Here is an 18,493-nt window from a genome sequence, read left to right on the forward strand (position 1 = left end):
CTCACTTCATTGGGAAATGCTGAGTGCAACTTCAAGGCTGTTGCACAGAGTAGGGCAGTGTGGTGATATCTGCAAAATATAGAGGAAATCAGCTTCTCTGAGAGCCTTTCACCCTGGACATTACTATGGGCCCACAGGACTGGACTGGGGTCGGGTGCAGGCAAAGCGGAGTGTCCTGGCTGGGGGAGGATGCTTGATCTCCCACTGCCCCAGCTCATGAGTCTCAGGTTTCTGATTGCCTGTTGGCTAGAAAGCCTTCATGGACTGCAGCTCATGCTGGCTTGCATAAAAAACTACATAGACTACATAAACAGACATACTTCTTTCCCCCAGTTAAAACTAAAGTAAAAGCAGAACAAAACCACCCAGACCTGTCCATTCCTCTTTTACTTTATATTTTAAAATGCAGGCAAATGAAAGAGGAACTGGACAGTAACTGTATTCCTAATTATCTAACTCTTCCTTGGGCATAGGGGATGGGTTTGACTGTTAGCAGGATGGCTGGTCTTACTATGTCTGCACACAGCCTCAGGAGTACCTTGTGGGTGTTTCCAGGGGCTCAGTTACTTGAAGGCATAAGTAAGTGCTTTCCAGATTAGGGGTTTGATCAGAGCTGCAGAAACATAAAGTCTGTGTTTGTAGTCCTGGCATGCTGATAACATAACTGAAAGCTGCTGGATTAGGTCAGGCCTCAGCCACCAGCACCGGAGGGTGTCTGTGGGATTTGGTTGCAGAGCCAGACAGCAGCAGGGAGGCCAAACTGGAAAGGAAGGGCTAGCTGATGGTCAGGGCTAGCTGATGGCAAACATGCTTGGGATAGTGCAGACACAGAGCAAAATATTTTTAATAAATTCTGGCCTTACAAAATATACAGTGTACCATACTGGCCTAGAGAGATGAGGAATGTCTCTAAAATTCCTGAGTTTGCTTGACTTTGTTTTGCTCTTGCATAGCCATCTGTACTGCTGGGCAAATGCAGCTTGCTGGTCTCTGTTCCCACAGCTGTGCTGGCCGGTTTGGGTCCCGGGCGGGCTGGATGAAAAGAGCACTGATGCTGGGTGCTGCATACTGAGGGCTGTACTGGGGGGGGGCGGACAGGAGAAGAGAAACTTGTGGGACTTGCTTTGGTTACAACTCTAAACTAACACTGGTGTTTACTTCTCTGTGCAGGCACTGTGGATGCTCCAGAGACAAAGGATGGGGACCTCAGCAAACACCAGAGGGTGTGTGGAGGGACCGGCAGGAGCACAGAAGCAGGGCCAGCTCCTTCGTCTGGTGCTGCAACTGGGAAAGCAAAACCTGTCTACTCACGTGAGTGTGAGGGAATAGAGGAACTGAGGCATGGCCGTGAATTCAAAAGCGAGGTGAGCCTTGCCGGGGGAGCTTTTGGAGCAAAACCTCCTGCAATGGCTGAAGCATCAGCCCACCCCTGAGAACAGAACCCTGCTTCCCTGCACCTCACTCAGATTCCTCTCAGGGTAAGAGATCCACCCGTCTGTGCACAGTACAAGCATGAGCCTGTGTCTTGAAGCAGAGCCCTTCTGGCTGTTTGAGCCTTCACAGCCCTCTGCATGGCTCCTCAGCAGCCAGGGCAGCAGAGCCTGACCACTGTGAGATGGATGGCCTGAGGCGGCTGGACTTGGGACTGTCGGTGTGGCTGCTCACAGCTTCCCAGGTGCCCTTCCGTGTGCTGCCTGCGGCTGGATCGGCCGCAGGCCCCGCGTGCCCGGCCCGCTGAGGCGTCGTGGCTGCGCTGGGCAGAGGCCGAGGTACTCGCCCTCACCCCGCTCGTGAGCCTCGTGCCCCGCGGCAGGATGGGGAGAGCTGCTTTCACAACCTGGATGTGTTGTCACTCACATCCAGACATTTCCTGTTATCTAACCTCAGCCTTATCTTCCCCATTCGCAGCTTCCTCTTGAAGGAGGAGCAGCCCCTTCAAAACCGAGCTGTGTGCCCGGGCTGTTCCCCCACCGCGCTCCTGCACGACCCCCGCTGCGGCCCCGCGCTGCCGGCCGTGCCTGCCGCGGGCCAGGATGGCCCAGCTATGGTAGGTGCCAGGTCCCCGTCCTGCCCGCGGAAGGGGTGGCTGGGGACAGGGGAGGATCTGTCCTTCGGGGTTCATCTACTGTTTCTCCCTTCGGAGGTCCCAAAGGACCACGAGTGTTGGGACACCAAAACCCGCGGGGTGTCCATGTTCCTGGCAATGAAGAAAGCGGTCCTCCCACGCTGTGATACACCTCGAGCTTCGGGGGGTCTTCATCTTGCTCGGGTTTGGGCTGCCTCCCTTTGGTGATGGGGCTGTGTCTGCCTAAGCCGGAGGGGCTTTTTGGTGCCTCCTTTCAGGGATGAGGTAGCATTTGGCCGCATGTGCTTGGGGAGGGCAGGCTCAGGGATGGAATTCCACTGGTCCCAGCCAGGGAGCACTGTGCTCTGGACCACGGCTCCTTGATGAGGATGAATTATGATTAGCAGTGATATGTAGCCCTACTCGGCACCAGGGTGCATGTGTGTGTGCCCCTTCAGCTCTCACACACACACATGCTGCCTCTGAGCTGCTGGCAGTGGGAGATTTTGATCTAAATTAGTCATAGATGGGGCAGTGAACAACGAACAAGGGAGGGTGTGAGATGGAGGAGGGTGTAACCAGGGAGAGACCCTATCCCAGCTATGTGAAGTGTGCTCTTCATTTCTCACTGTCCCGATGGTTTCTGTACAGCAGATGAAAGTTTACCGCACACCCCTCTTCTCCTCTTTGGGCATCTGGAGAATGAGCAGCCATGGGGACAGAGTCCAGTGTGCAGGGATGGGGCCTGTGGGGCTCAGGTGACTGCAGGGGCTGTGGGAGCATGTGAGGCTGGTGACCTCCAGGTAATGGGGTGCTTATCAGGCCCTTCCTGGGGGCTTTGGAGTGAGCCAGCATTTGTCTGGCAAAGCTCCCTGCAGTGTCCACTGCAGGGCTGGGGGCATAGGAGGGTCCTATACAGAGCAGAACAGCAGCCAGTGGAAGCCTGCAATGAGCAAAGCCTTGTTTTACTCTGTTATGATGAAGGCTTCCAGCTCCTAGGAGAAGCACAACCCAAAGTTTCAGCTGGCCAGGGGTTCAGTGGACCCTGTTGCCACAGATCTGTGGGGACTCACTTTCAATTCAGGCTGTGATTTGTGTTTCACCAAGTGGAAAAGAGAGATGACCTTGATTCCAGTTAAAATCCTGGATAATAAATGCATGCCTTGAAATGGCTGCAGCCTGCATCCTAGCACTCTGCTACTCAGCATGTGAAAACCACACAGCCACACTTTGATGCATGCTGTTATTAGGTTTAGAGTCAAATTTATCCAATAATTTTACTTTTCATTTATTTTCATTATCAGTTGCAGAACAGTCTGACAGCCCTGTAAAAATACCTGAGGGATGATGTGCAGCCCGGAGGGGACTTTTTGTGACTTTGGTAAGGGACTGACTCAAGAATGCAGGAAGAAAAATTCTTGTTTTGCCTTCAGAGTATTCAGTAGATTGCTCAGTTTTATAACACTGAGCTTTTACTTGGAAATACCCACTTTAGCTTGAAACCAGAAACTCTGACAATGACAAATCCATTCACATCAGATATGATCTCTATGGGTAGAGTTGCAAGTTCCATTTCCATCTGCTGATAGAATTATCTCCATTGTGTCCCCTTATCTATCCCTCACAGCAACATTTTAAGGGTCTGTTTTTCCCCTCAGAAAGCCACAATGGCGGGGATTATTTTAAGCTGCAATTGCAGAAGCAGTGCTGCCTTGTTTTCTTCTTCCTCCTCCAAGGCCAGATCTGCCCCTGTTAGACATCAGCACTGAAGCTGAAGGCAATCTTGTCACTGACACCTGTGGAAGAGCCTGCTCAGTCTTTTTCTAGTAGCTTCCCCACATTTTGGTATGGCTTAGAGTCCTTTTGGGGATCACAGGTTCACATGTACTCCAATAGGCTGATCTTAAATCAGCTTATTAACACTGTTTTCTTATGTTCGTGACATGCACATGCTGCTTTTATCCATTGCCACATACTTCTATCCAGCATGGCTGAACTGCATTTGGAATGAGGAGCCAGAACACGGAACTGGTCACTATCTACATTGCACCCAAGGCGAAGGTGGAGACAGGCGAATGCCAGAATTGCAAACTCTAGGTAGTGACTCAGTCAAGCAACTGATTTTACCTTTACAGCTGTAGCTGTTATTTTGCTCTTAAGTCTTGCTCCACTCTCTTCTGGGTACAGAGAACATGTATTTGCCATTACTGTTTTTTATTTTGTGCTTTCACCTCTCCCTTTCCAGGTATGTTTCTGTGTGTGATATTAGATGGGATCCTATGATCATCTGTGTAAAATAGTCACAGAAGTTAGAGATACAAATGGTTGATGAACTGCCCTCTGAATGATGCTGATAATATACTTAATTTAATTCTACTTTAGTGTCTTTAATGGTCTACCTTCAAAAATATAATTTAAAACATTTTAGATTGATAGCATAAAATATATTATAAATATATTATAAATAATAAATATATTATAAATAGCATTACTACTTTCTCACAAACTGGTGATGCTGGTCATGTGAAATTAAAATCTGTGGACTGGTAAGGAAGCTAAAACGCCATGCTAAAAACTCAGCCATATCTGGACATGTCCAGAAAGAGTATGAATAACATAAATAGTGTTGTGCAGAATGGGTGTGTGAATTAAGAGCCAGTATGATTTTTCTGGGAGAGCTGTACAGTATCAGAATTTCAAATCTGTTTTTAAACTGAATTGCTAAATAGTCAGCATCTGAGAAGGACACAGAACAGAGTAATACTGTGCAACATCTTCTCTTGTGTATGTTTTGTTATTTAGTTTTCTTTAGGTGCATTTCTGCATTTCCTGCACACTCCTGTTAAAAGAACAAGGGAGTAACAGTATCTTTTGTCTTTGTGCAAGAAGTGTGTGTGTGGGAATATGATGTTCACCCTTAAAGGCTGGATTATGCCAGCATATGGAAAGCTCCACATATTGCAGCAAAGGCTTTTTCTGTCTGCTAGAAATGTAGCAGAAGGGGGTTAGTTTGTCAGCGGAAGAGAAAGTTTCACTTCACTTCTGAAGAAGTTCATTGTTTCTCTATGTGGAGCTTGGTTTTCTTTCAGCATCATAATCTTTATAATATTCTGCCAAATGCAGGAGCCTGCAACAGAGTCAATGGTAATCCCCTATGTGCATGCCCAGGGGCAGAGTTATACTTCTTTTTCTGACTTTTGAATTAATATAATGGATATTTTCCTCAGCAGAAGGCAGTGTCTGCTGGTGTGGTTCTCTCTCACCCAAAAAAGCATGTAGGAGGGGGAAATATGGGAAGGGTTAATGATGCTTTTTGCTAACTGGAAAAAGCCTCTGCAATTAACAACAGCTGCTGTGCTTCTTTTCCCTCTCTGTGTGCCCAGGTTGGCATCCAGCGAGGACACTGTGACCGCCGGGAGCTGCAGTGTGGCACTGCGTGTATTTGACAAGCTGAGTCCGACACTCAGTGTGCAGAGTGTCAGTTTGTCAAATACCCCAAGTGAGGCACTGCTGAGCAACGCCATGCCGAGGGTCCAGCCCTTTCCTCCTGCTCTGGCAGGAGTCTTCCTCTCCAGGCTCGGCACCTCTCCAGAAACCCACCGAGGTATTGAACAGCCCATACCATTGTTCCAGAACACCTGACTGATCCTGTGCTGCCAGGTTTCCCTTCCACCCCAGTTTTGGAAGTGTCTGTCAGGGTATCCCTCCCAACAGTAAATCTGAGCAAAAGTGGTGCTGGTGCAACTCCTCTGCACTGTGAAGACAGGGAATTTTGCCCTGGGTCCTTGTTCTTTGCATCCAAATACAATGCTGTTCTCTTACACAGCATTAACTAGCCAGCTGTTAATTAAGCTCAGTTAACAAGTCCCAGCAACTATAATCACAACATCATGGGTAAAGTCAGCATTATCCATATTAAGAATCTTTCCTTTGCACATATAGGAATCTTTTTTATATGGAGTACAAGCTAATGAGGCTGCTGATTAACTTCCCTCTGGCCCATTAACCTGTGAAAAATGCATGTTTGCTCAATCTGTTTTCAATTAGGCCATGGAGTCCATTGCCCCTCCCGGGAGCCTTGCTGTTTGGAGAAGACTTCTTGTCTTTGGATGGTTATTCCTAATCAGCACTTGCAACAAGGTTGCCTATTCTACTGTTTAATTAAAGGAATTCCCTCTAAATCATCCCACTTGAAGATGTAATGATTGCAAAGTGTTTTCAGTAACTGACTTGTAGCATTTCAGATATGTCAGGGTAGGGGAATGACAGGGGCAGCATCCAGCCCAGTTTGACAAATCAAACTCTCTGAAAGCATTTGACATGGAAAAAACTCAGAAATAAAAAAATCCAAAGACCCTACTGACTAGTTTTAGGACAGTACCACCAGCAAATTTTGCAATATTTGAGAATACTAATAAACTTCAATACTAAGCTTTTGGCCTTTTTGTTGCAACTATTTCTTAGTAAATATTTTGAAGAAGTTGGAGTTTGTACAAAGCCAGGACCCATGAATGTATATCATTGCCTAAGCAAATTGTGTTCTGCTTTTTTCTGTGAATAGCTTGTGCACTTCTGGACACACATGGTCCAGAAGTGGTCCAGAAATGGCCCTACTCCTTACGACTCACATTCCCATGGTCTCTCTCAAGCACCTCCTCATGACTCACAGACATCACCCTGACCTTTATGACTGAGGTTAGCTTCAAAACAAAGCCAGGTCTATGATTTCAGGCTTTGCTTTGTCCACAGTGGATCCTCCATGAAGCATACAGCCATGTCAACCCCAAGCCCTGCTGTCACTCAAACCTCGAGGTTTCAACAGACCCAACCTCCTTTGCACCACAGCTGGTGAAGTGTTCGTTTATGCCCTTCATTCTTGTTTTCTCATGCATTTTCAATTTTTGCTTTTAGTAGTTTGCCCTCTGCTTTTTAGATAACTCTCCCTTTCAGCCCCCAGTTCCCTCCAGATGACTGGGGTGAAGGGGAAGAAAAGTAAACCCCTTCCTGTCTTACAAGAACAAGCACCAAATTACAGTGGGACAAATTTCTCTGAGACTTCATCTCCCACCTCCCTGCTCCTTGAAGTATGGTACTAACCCAGCAGGCACAAAAGCCAACAAGTCCCCTCCATGGGACAGGCACTGCAAGGGGAACTGTGAGTCTCATGACATGGAACTGGCCACTTGACACAGAGTGTTTTTGGGAGGCAGTGTCCTTTCAGGGTAGGAGCTGAGCTTTTCCTTCCGTTCTGGAGCAGAGCTAGGGCTCAGCAGATGAGCATTGGCTGAGTGATCAGTGCAAGGAAAGGAGAAGTTTTCTGGTTTGATGGTGATGCAACACAGCAAAAGCTTCTGTGTTTTCCAGAAGAAAAATGTTGTTGCCAACAGGTTTTACTACAAACATGGAAAACATGCCAAAAGTAAAATAAAGAAATAATCACATTCTTGCTGCACAGGGGAAAACACCTCAGCACTGGAGACAGGCTTCTTATGTTTCCACTGTTCAGCTACTTGTGACCAAAGTCCTTTTGCTGCCCTAACTAGAGGCACTGACAACACAGAGTTCATGGGGGCTGGTCTATCTGGAGCATCTGCTCCCCCTTTCTTAACTCCTGCTGCCTTCTTCCTCTGTAGCTTCTCCCAGGCTTCATGTCTCCTGAGGAAGGTGTCCAGACCTCCTCAGAGCAGATCAGTGCTGGGAGGAATCACAAGATTGAAAAATCATGGTGTTACATAGTCAATGAGTGAACCTGGAGCTCAGAGCTTGTAACAGCAGGAAAACTTGCACAAAACACCAAGCTAATTGAAAATTAATGAGGATGACATTTGGGGGGGAAAGGGGAGTGCCATGTCATGTGTTTTGGGCCTAGATCTGCTGAGGTAAGGATGGGGAAGCTGAGAAATTTTCAGTTCCCTTCCCACACAGTATTGAACTTGCACCATATGCTACTGCCCTGCCTGAGTGTGGCTGCAGCTCCCCATTCCCCTCAACTCCTTTGTTCCGCACCACGCTGGAACTGCTGATGCCAGCAGCTTCTGCAGCATGGGGTCTTCAGGGCTGGCTGCCATGGGTCCCACAGGGACAGACTGGACCCTGTCTGCCTCCCTGGAGCACAGCCTGACACCCAGCACAGCCTTGCCTGCATGGCTGTCACTGTGTTTGCGAAGCCCTCACAATATAGGCAGGAGATTTTTTTCTCTGATCTTGCCCACCTCATGTACTGCAGAAGAAGCATCATTGAAATTCAGAGCAGTAAAAGTAAAAGTGTGGCTCTACACAGTGCTCAGGCCACAAATAGCAATGTGACCCTGCTGTTGGGCTGCTGACCTGAGAAGCGATGACCCACGGCAGCAGAGACAAGCCTTGTGGGTGAAGTCAGGGCCAAGCAGGGAGGGTGTGTGTGACTTGAGCTCAGCTGCTTCCCCATGCTTTCCTTGCTGCACCCACTGATTTAATAAAAGCCAGTAACTCTTCTTACAAATTTGGTTTGCTAAAGCCAGGAGGCATTCCTCCTCCCTGCCAAGCCTGCAGGACAAAGGGATGCTGGCTGGAAGGACAGATAGGGAGGACAGAGCTGACTGCAGCACTCCAGTACAGACAAGATACAAATGATTAACAATGACGAGGCAAATCAGGCTGCTGAGCGACAGCATACTGTAGGGAATGCACTGCAGCTGAAGGCAGGAACAGCATCCATGTTGCACGATAGGTCAGCATTAGTAATCATACAGACTGACTTACGTCCCACAGAGTAAATTGGTGTCAGCCTGTTGTATTCAGAGAAGTTACTTAATCATTATCCAAATGCCTCAGATTTCTCTCTATTTTATTATGCCTCTGGCCCCCATAATGTAAAAATTAAATGCCAGCATTTCCTTCAACATCAGTTCTGGTTTTCCAGGAGAAAACCAGTGTGTGACAGTTCAGAGACTCATCCCCTCTCTCTCCTGAGCACTGAGCTGCAGTCTGATAGCAAAAACAACATCCCTGGGACATTAACCTCCCCTCTGTGGTCCCTTTACCATGCTGTAACAAAAAAAGAAAGACTCAAGGACAGGCAGGATGTACAACCAGTATTTTCTGAGCTGCATAAGCCAGAGGATCTCCATTTCCAGCACAGTCCTGGTTCCTTGCAGCCTGGGATGTCTTAACAGGAACACACACTGGCGAGTACTGCTTGCCAGTGTTACTGAGTGCCAGCATTGCACCCAGTATGTCAATCCTGGATTTTTTCACAGGCTAAAGAATGTCATGTTCCCACTCCTTCAGATCCTCTCTTCCTGACCTTGGTCCTTCAGGTTGCTCAGAAACGACTTGCTCATTAGAAGTGTGTAGACAAACAGTTGGCTGGGGGTTTCTGGTCCCACAGGCAGGGCCTGGTCTGCCAAAGACCAAAAGTTTATGCAGCTCCTCTAGGTTAAAGCAAGCAGTGAGAGCAGAGCAGAGGGACAACAGGAGGAAGAGTTTCCTTCTGTTAAGTTCACTCTTCAGTACCTGCAGCCCTGCATAGCTGCTCATGCGGAAAAGCCAGTACTCAACTAAATTCCTTCTCTTTCATATTGTGATTCCATTGCAGTTACAAGGTTCTCATACTCAGGACCTTTCCTGTCTTTCATGGTGGTCTTTTCAGTGTTAGAGCACGTTTCTTCGTGTAGACACTTAACAGGGACTTCCACCTCCGTGTGCAGCAGGGCAACCTCTGCAGTGCTGCGGCTGGGACAAGAGAGACATGAGTGAGAGGGACAACCAAAGCAGATGGCACTTCATTTACATCCTGGTCAGAGACAAGATCTACCACATAATCTGTGAAGCAGCAAAATTCATGTTATTCTAGTGAGGGCCTGGGGGGCTCTGAAAGACACTAGAAAGTGACGTTAAAATAATTACACACACAAAAAGAAGCACTGAACAGTTAATACTGGTACTATAAACTCTCATGGCATTATCATGTTATACTCTAAAGTTACCAGAAGACAGTCTAGCCTTTGGAAAGTAAATACTGGGAATAACTGGGAAAAATGGCTACAGATGGCTATGGTGTGTCTCTGAGTTGAAAAGCAGTATGAAGGTGTTGAAGATTGAGATGAGGACAAGGCAGAAGATGTGTTTGTATAATCATATGTGAACAGGAACTGTGCAAAGTAATACTTGGGCAAGCACTAAGACATGTTTCTTATAGAGAAAGGCATCTGTAGAGGGAACTTAAAGGAAGAGCTGAGAATTTCTGTCCTTGGCTTTGTTAAATAATGGTGAGAATTTCCCACAGAGAAGAGCTTTCCCATGGCATGTGCCAGGCACAGCAAAGGACGCGGAGTATCTGTTTTTCTACCATATTAAAGAACAGTCTGGCTATCTCTTGTGACCATGTGTTAAGTCCTCATGTTGCTAACTAAACTGTCAAGGTGTTCAGATCCTTCCTCTGCAAGGCAAATAAACCTTTGCTTTTCACTGAGCAAGGAGGCTTTTTAGGAGCAGACATCAGTACAGTGTCCTCAGTGTTAATGTCCCAAGTAGAAAATTCCACTCACAAAGCAACTTCATAGAGAGGTTCTGAAAAGAAAAAAAAAAAAAGAATCTAAGATGTGCATCGACTTGTTTTATGAGTCACAGAACAAAACCCAGCTTCCGGGTGTTCCCACGTTTAGGGAATAACCCTCCCACCGGCCTCTCCCTGGAAGGAATCAACTGGGGATGGGGGTGATGGGGATGGGACTGTCCCGCCCGCCCGCCACCTCGGACCGCGCCCTCCACCGCCCGCACGCCCGCCCCGTCCCCTCCTCCCGGGGCTGCCCTCACCGCCCGCCCCCGGCTGGATTTGAGGCTGCTCACCCTCCTTCCTCCGCCGCCGCCGCCAGCAGCCCAGCCCCAGCGCCAGCAGCGCGCCCAGCGCGGCGCCGCCCAGCGCGGCCGCCGGTCCGTACAGCAGCGGGGACGGTGCGACCCGCGGGGAACCTGCGGGGGGACAGCGCTGTCACTGCGGCCGGGGGACACGGGGGGTGGCCCCGCCGCACGGCCGGGAGCCGGCAGTCGCCCGCTGCTTTGGACGGCCTTTAAATCCTAACCGAAGGCGGGGCCGAGGCCACTTGGGGCTTCAATTTGGAAGGGATCTTAAAGCCCATCTCGTTCCACGCCCTGCCATGGCCAGGGACACCTTCCACCAACCAGGTTGCTCCAAGCCCCGTCCAACCTGGCCTTGAATGCTTCCAGGGATGGGGCATCCCTGCGTGGAAGCAAACAGCAAGCTTCAGGCTGCAAAAGCTCCCACCACCAGGCGTGTGGGCGGGAGCCAGGAGCGCAGTCCTGCCTGGATAATGCCTGGTATTTGGCATGCCAGGGTTTGTTCCCTGCAGCCGTATCTGCCACAAGCACAGCAGCCAGATGTGGAGCTGGTCTGGGATGGTGTTTGCCGCCCTGCCCTTGCCAGGGCAAATCTGGTGTTTTCCAGCATGACACTCTACTCACTTGTATCTGTAAAAGGCCTCACTGGAGCGGTATCCATCCTGGAGACCAGCATCGTGGGGACCAGATCTGTCAGTGGAGAATGGTGGATGCATTGCAGCCCCACTGGGAGCTGCCCTAGGCATCGGGAAAATGGGGTCTGCTCTGCCAGTGCTAGACTCACCTATTATCCTGTGTGTGTCTTGCCAGCAGGCCTGGGACAGCATTTGACACTCCTGTCCCCATCCCTGACCATCACCCCACAGGTTCCTGGCAGCCCTGGCTGATATGGTGCATCATGCCTGGCTACAGCATGGCCTGGGAATGCTTTGGCTTTGTCCTGCTGGCACTTGCCTAGATTTCCAGAGGACTCTTTCACTCCCTCTCTCCCATGGTGACTCCCTGGCTGGTCTGGGGGGCTTTGCAATCAATAGCTGCACCATAAACTCTCTGACGTGTGGAGCCCTGTGCCAGGTCTCTTGCCCCAGGCAACCTCCCACTGAAGCATTGCAACCTCAACAGATCTGGTCCCAAAGGGACATAGAGGACATTTTCTGGCCTCCTCCCATCATCAGGCACACTCTCAAGCAGGGAGGGTGCCAGCCTCTGGTGTTGCCTCTCTGGGTAACTATCAAGACGTAATTGATATACAGTATAGGTGTCTGATATTGCTGTGGAAGAGCAAACTCCCTGCTTTGGTCTTCTCCTGCAACAGAGATGACTAACTCTGGCCTGGGCACTCACCTGTCACTGTGAGCTCCATGTCACTGCTCTCACCCCGACCTGTGGTTGAGTGGTGTCCCCCCGTGGTTGCCACATTCCTCTGCAAGGCAACTGTTGTTGTGGGCAGATCTGCAAGGTAAGGGGGAGGAAGAGGCTCACACAGGGGTTTGACCATGTTGGTGATGCTGGTGTGATACAGAATTCTCCACAGGTGGGATAGGCACAGGAGGAAGCAGCCCCCACCCGGCTGACAGGAGGGGGGATGCTGTGCCAGCAGCGTTAGCCAGCGTCTGCAGCACTGACCCCTGTTCCTGGGCTGTTCCCTGCAGCGTGTGACTGCTGCGAAAAACACCACAGGGCTTCAGCCAAAGCTCCGTGCCCTGGGAGCTCAGCAGGCTCTGCCTCTTTCACAGGCCACTGTGTGGTACCTGTGCTTGGCTCTGCCATCAGGGACTTCACAGCTTTGCTGATCAAGTAACCAGCCAAGGAGAGCTGCAAGTTTTCCACCAGACACCCATCATGGAACCATTTAGATTGAAAAAGGGCTCTGAGGCCATTGAGTCCAACCTGTCACACATCATCCTGCAGAGCCTGGAGGTGTCAGAGCCTGGTGCGTGTGAAGTGCAGTGCGTCTCCCTGAGACACGCAGCTGGTCACGGGGACCAAAGGCCAGTTTGGTTTGTTCCCCCACTGCATTACCACTCACTTGTTCCTCGTTCTCAAAATAAAGCCACAACTCCGTGTCTAAACTTGCTGAACTGCAGTGGGCAGCATTACAGAGCCAGGGAGAACTTCAAAAAACCCGCAGAGGAATAAATAAATAAATGTTTGAAGTAGCAACTCTCTTTTGCCTCAGAAAAGAGCAGTTCCTCAAAGAGGAGGAAACTGAATACAGGAAATAAAGGAGGACACCGACTGGAGCCAGCGGGGAGGAGTGTGTCAGAGTGCTGAAGGCGTTTGGCACTTCCTTCTTTCTCTGAGGGCAGAGAAGTAGGATGCTGTTCCTTTGCACTGCAGAAGGATGTTCTCTTCCGAGCTGTGGTTGTGGGCACTCACCTGTCACCGTCAGCTGCACAGCATCGCTGCGCTGCACGGCTCCGGCCCCAGCCCTGTTCTCTGCCTCGCAGAAGTACGTCCCGCTGTCAGAGGGCCGCAGGCTGTGCCACGCCAGCTCAGCCCCGCTGCTCAGGAGCACGGCTTTCCCCGCCGGGACGCTGCGGAACCAGCGGTAGCTGATGGGAGGGGACCCGCTGGCCTCGCAGGTCAGGCTGGTGCTGGCTCCGGCCGGGACTGTCAGCCCCAGCTGTCCGGCTCTGATGATGGGCTTGGTGGCTGCCACTGGAAGACAAAGCAGAGGGGCCCAGGTCACAGAGCCCTGGCTGTGGTGGGGATGGTTCCCTGCCACAGCAGTTCTCACTCTTGCTGTCAGTGCCTTCCCAGGAGGAAGCAGCTCAGCTCTCACATCACCTCCCTGCACAGCATGAGTTCAAGTCACCTGTGTGTTAATCCAGGTTACACCACTGTGCTGCCACCCTATGACAAAGTCCTGCTCTCTTGGGTGGGTGGCCCCCTGGCAGAAATGCTGTTATTTCTAGCACACACTGAGGATGCTCGGGAAGGGGAGAAGGCAGACTTGGCTCACACAACACCCACTTGCTACAAGAGCCACAGAGGCATTGGCTGCTTGCACAGACCCAGACCTGGACGTTATCTCAAACATCATGGGTTCAACTGGCCCATCAATAGATCCAGCTTGGGCTGTACACTAAGTGGTCCCCTTCCCCAATTCATTTGTACACCTCCATGTGTGTAACCTCCAAGGTTAACCAACACAGCAAGGGAGGCAGATGCCTTTACCCCCAATCTAGATGAGCCAAACAGCATGGTGTGAAAGACTATTCCCACAAACGCTGGTGCCTCTACCTTCGTTTGGTTTAAGCTGGCTGCTCAAGAGCAGGGCTTTGTTGCTGGATTTACCTTTGACAACTTTAACTGTAGTGGTCACCTCTCTTGTTATCAAGCTGTTATCTGTAGACCTCCAGATGACTTGACAGGTGTAGTGTCCACTGTCAGGCATTTCAAGGTTCTCAATGAGGAGTGAGGCATTCCCTGGGCTCTGCTTTGGGATGCTGACTCGGCCTCGGAATTTAGACAGCAAGATGTGGTCACCAGAATCATCCCTCCGGAAGATGGTAGAGGTGCTAGAATCCCGCTCCACACTCCAGCTAAGCATTTGCTGTGTGAAACCTTCTGAAGGCACATAGGTACACGGTACAGTGATGGATCCCATCCATGTGCCTGTGACCTGGTGGACACCAGACAGATCCAGGAGGGCTGCAGGGAACAGCAGTGGAAGGGAAGAAATCAGAATGCACTAGAAGAGGGAAACGTCCTCTAGATAGATGGGACTCATCAGGCAGTAGATGCCAGCATGCGGCCAGGTCTCAGATGTGCTGTGTAGGCCACAGCCACTAAGGCAGCCCACATCATCAAGCATGGGGAAGTGAACAGCTGCCTTGACCTCATGTCTATTTTTATTGTGTCTTTCTCTAGGCACTTGCCAGTTCTTAATTCTTTCTCAGTACAGAGAGGCTCCTTGTGGGCAGGAGCATTTAGGGACATTCCCTACAGTACTGGACCTGGAATAGGAATGGTGGACCAAAGCCAATCCTTTTGCTTTAGCCTTGGAAAACTTCAGACCTGACCCAGATCAGTACTCTGCCAAGCATTCAGGTAGGCACAGGAGAAGAGTGGGCAGATTTTCTCCACACATTCTCCCAGTTTCTCCAGCTGTCTGCCCATGGATCCCACAGCTCCTCTGGGAAGTGCCTCTTGTAAGTAGCAAATCACCTGAATTTAATTTGGCTTGGCTCACCTCTCCCCATACCCCTTATTCTTGTCCCCTTTCCCCTCCCCAGAAAAACACTGGTTATATTCAGCAGCTTTAACTCACAAGAAGTTGCTTGAGAGGCAGGTCCCAGAAATGTGCAAAGCTGTTTTTTTATGATGAAACGGGGAATATATTTCAACCAATTTTTCTAAATGTCAGGAGCAACCCTGTGCTTCTGTATACAACTTGTAAGAGCACTTTCCTCCTGTTTCCCAAAACTTTCCTCTGCTGCTGCCGTTGACATACATGCCCTGAGAAAGGGTATATTCAGTAAGGGGCATAGGAACTGAAGCCAAGGTTCCAGTCTCAGCTTTCCTGATGCAACGAGAGAGTCACTAGGTAGGAGAGACCAAGGGGAATCAAATGTGCCAGCACCTGGTCTCACAATTACAGCTCCTCTTCTTCCCAGGGCCATGCTAACAGAACAATGAGGATGCGTTATTAAATTCTAGTAGAATGCATATTCCAGCTTCACCAAGACTGTTTTGAGAGCTGGCACACCAGAGTTGGTCCTTGCCAAGGGTCTCAAAAAACTATATTCTGTTCTTGCCTTGGGGCAGGGAAGCTGACTTGCCTGATACTGCCCCATTTGCTGCAGTCTTGAAAGCACCTTGTTGTATCTGATGCCAAAGGAGACTTTCATGAACTCTCAGGCTCTGTGATTAATGCAATAAGCTAAAGACTTTCTGCAATTGTCAATTAAAAAAAAAAAAGATGCTATAATTCAAAAGATTTCCCCTAGCCTCTTAGTACTCTGATTTTTGTTCTTATACATTGAAGCATTTACTCACCGTTGCAGCTGATGAAAGTCATCCCAAACACCACTATCCGCCCAACTTCTCCCATTCTCCCAGAACTGCAGGTCTGTCTTCCTTTCCCCAAGAGACCCCCACCCTCCTGGGACCAGACTGCAAGTGAAGAATACTTCCCTTTATTCTGTCCTTTGTCATCTAGGATCCTCTTTCTGAAACATCACGAGTCCATTTCACTGCTGAGTTAGGTGAAGGGTGAAGGAAGGAGAAAGGCTGTGTGGATTTTTCCAGTCCCGTTCCCTGTCCCATCCACTTCTCTTGATGCAGCCCAGGATCCAGTTGCCTTTCTGAGCTGCAAGTGCCCATTGCCAGGTCATGCTGAGCATTACAGACTCTCTCAGCACACATTTCTGCTGCAATAGTCCAGTTCATGGGCAAAAGTCATCATGTTTCATGCTCTGAAAGCACACACTGTGTTTGCCAACGAAGTGACTTATGACTGGCAGCCAAGGGACATTCTGAGTGTGCTCTGTAGGGTACCTTTAAAAGTACTTCTAAGAGTTATCTAGGTGTGATGCTAATTATTAGGTGCTTACTAATTATTACCCAAAGGAGAAGGACTTATGGAAAGGTAAGAAACGTATAAAAGCAAATCTACTGACCTAGTGAATTCTGTTGTAGGCGTTTAATGAGTCAGTAGAGCAGCTTTTTTGGACTTACTCAATAGCCATGCCTTAGCATGGTTCCAACAGCTGCAACAGGAAAATGGTATCTTTGAGCAGGAGACAGATGTGTTTGAGGGACAGGGAGCTGTTTTCTACTGGAACTGGGAGAGAAAGGTAAATGGGATGATTTTGCCACAGTCTCATCCCATCACAACATCTGCTTGGGCTGACCCATTCACCTTGCAGCTGAATGCATCTCTGGAAGTGCTGCTCCATGTCAGTGACAGCTTATTCCCTCTCTGCTAGGGTAATGAGAGCTGGAGATTATCTTCATTTTCCCAAAGTCAGTAATGAAGAACTGTGTGGATCTCATTTCAGTCCTAGGCAGAGGCATGCCCACCCGTGGGGCCCTTGCTGACTGTGATTGCAGCTGAGCCCTGATGATTGCTGTGGTGGAACTTGCCTGGAGCAAAAAGCTAAATGTCATGTTGCAAGACCTGGTGCAACAAATTCTTCCAGGGCTCCAGGCTGAGAGCTACCACCAGCTGCCATCCTGCTGAGGAAGATGATGGGGGCAGCAGCACCCGTTCTTGCAAAGCACGTCTATGTAAGACATTAAAACTTGGTTTTTGCTGACTTCTTTTCTTGACATCTTTGCTGCAGCTACCAGTGAGGTGCCAGTTCACAAGGCCTGTGTCCCTCTGCCCATGCTGCCCCTGAGAAGCTTTTAGCAATGTTTGAGTCATGTCTAAAAGCAAGCAAACAAACAAAAAAGCACTTGTTAAATTTGCTAGGTATGTTATTCAAAGAGGGAAATGTGTCTATTTTCATAGAGATGATTAAAACCCAACCTTTTCCATACTCTGGTATGTGACTGGCAGTAGAACCTTGTTCCAAACAAACAGTCTCCTACGCAAAACAGTTTAAGAGAAGCTGGGTTTTGGGGAACATGCCCTGGAAGAAGTTGAAAACCCAAGCTAAAACTGCTGATAGGATTATTTTTTGAACCGGACATGCAAGACTTCCTGAGGCTCTAATTATACAGGATTAAAAAAAAAGACTATTTAACTAAAGCAGACATGAATAACTGTAGTTCCCGAAATGTGATGTACATGACATCTTTCTCTCCCTGGACACAGACATAGCTGCCTGAGTCACACAGTCAGCCCATTTCTTCCTTACTGAAGGGACTCCTCACAGTTTTGAATCTGAACACAAGAAGAAAAAGCCTTCAGTGTCTCAGCCATGATGGCTAGCCACCTGGTTTATTAAAGTGCAGCATTTTATTCCAGTGTCTCTGCTCTGGGTTGGACTTGCTGCTCTCTCCCACGCAGTGCTGCAGGTTAGGCACCCTGCAGCCTGTCCCCCCAGTACCCACCTTCCTCCCACACACAGGACAGGACACTCTCAAGTGTAATTTCTCCAAGTACCACAGCTCAGGCACTCTTTGTTCTGCAGTTTCTGCTAGTCATCATGGGCTAACTGGAGGTGACACAGTAAAGTCTTCATGTCCCTGAGCCTGACCACAGATGGTCCCTCAGACCCTGTTCATAGCAACCAGCTCTGCTGAGCCTGCATTGTACGTTCATGCTCTGACAAAATCTGCCAGTGCCAGTTTGCCACCATTTTTCTGGTAATAAAATAAGAACCTTAGTGTTCAAGGAGATGAAATTCAGAACCAAACTTTGAGCAAATCACCAAAAAGTAGATAAGTGAAGAAGAAAGGTCTCAAAGTGCTCTTTTTGAACTCTATGCCCTCAAAAAAGAAGCAATTTTTACTTGAGACTTTCTTGTTTGGTCCAGCTGCAACTAACTCACAGATCTGACTCAACAGACTGTATTTTACTGGGTACTTTTTGGATGTTGCACAGAAGCTGATTGTGTGATCTCCCCCAGCCATTCACACCACAGTTCTGCCACATCAGATAATCATACAGTCAGTCATCAAAACATGACCTTG

General features: G+C 49.1%; 1 protein-coding gene and 1 long non-coding RNA gene across 3 annotated transcripts; one reads left to right on the forward strand and one right to left on the reverse strand.

The window, feature by feature from the left end:
• Positions 1–1,960: 1,960 nt before the first annotated feature.
• On the forward strand, positions 1,961–6,502 carry LOC121665218. Of its 2 annotated transcripts, none has more exons than XR_006016287.1 (3): positions 1,961–2,047; positions 3,370–4,162; positions 5,449–6,502. It is a non-coding gene; the product is annotated as an uncharacterized LOC121665218 (long non-coding RNA). The 2 variants fall into 2 exon arrangements; XR_006016286.1 differs by having other exon boundaries at positions 3,370–3,446.
• Positions 6,503–9,125: 2,623 nt separating this feature from the next.
• Positions 9,126–16,043, reverse strand: VSIG4 (V-set and immunoglobulin domain containing 4). The gene is made up of 7 exons (XM_042029199.1): positions 15,908–16,043; positions 14,204–14,560; positions 13,283–13,564; positions 12,248–12,355; positions 10,895–11,017; positions 10,594–10,615; positions 9,126–9,778 (listed from the first exon to the last, which is right to left on the reverse strand). Exons 1-7 carry the CDS (start codon positions 15,960–15,962, stop codon positions 9,604–9,606), a joined length of 1,122 nt encoding a protein of 373 aa, XP_041885133.1. The 5' UTR covers positions 15,963–16,043; the 3' UTR covers positions 9,126–9,603.
• Between the last annotated feature and the right edge of the window lie 2,450 nt (positions 16,044–18,493).

This window comes from Corvus kubaryi, unplaced genomic scaffold (assembly GCF_017639235.1).
Source record: "Corvus kubaryi isolate FWS band 111438036 unplaced genomic scaffold, C.kubaryi_AGA036_p1.0 37322, whole genome shotgun sequence".
NCBI lineage: Eukaryota > Metazoa > Chordata > Aves > Passeriformes > Corvidae > Corvus > Corvus kubaryi.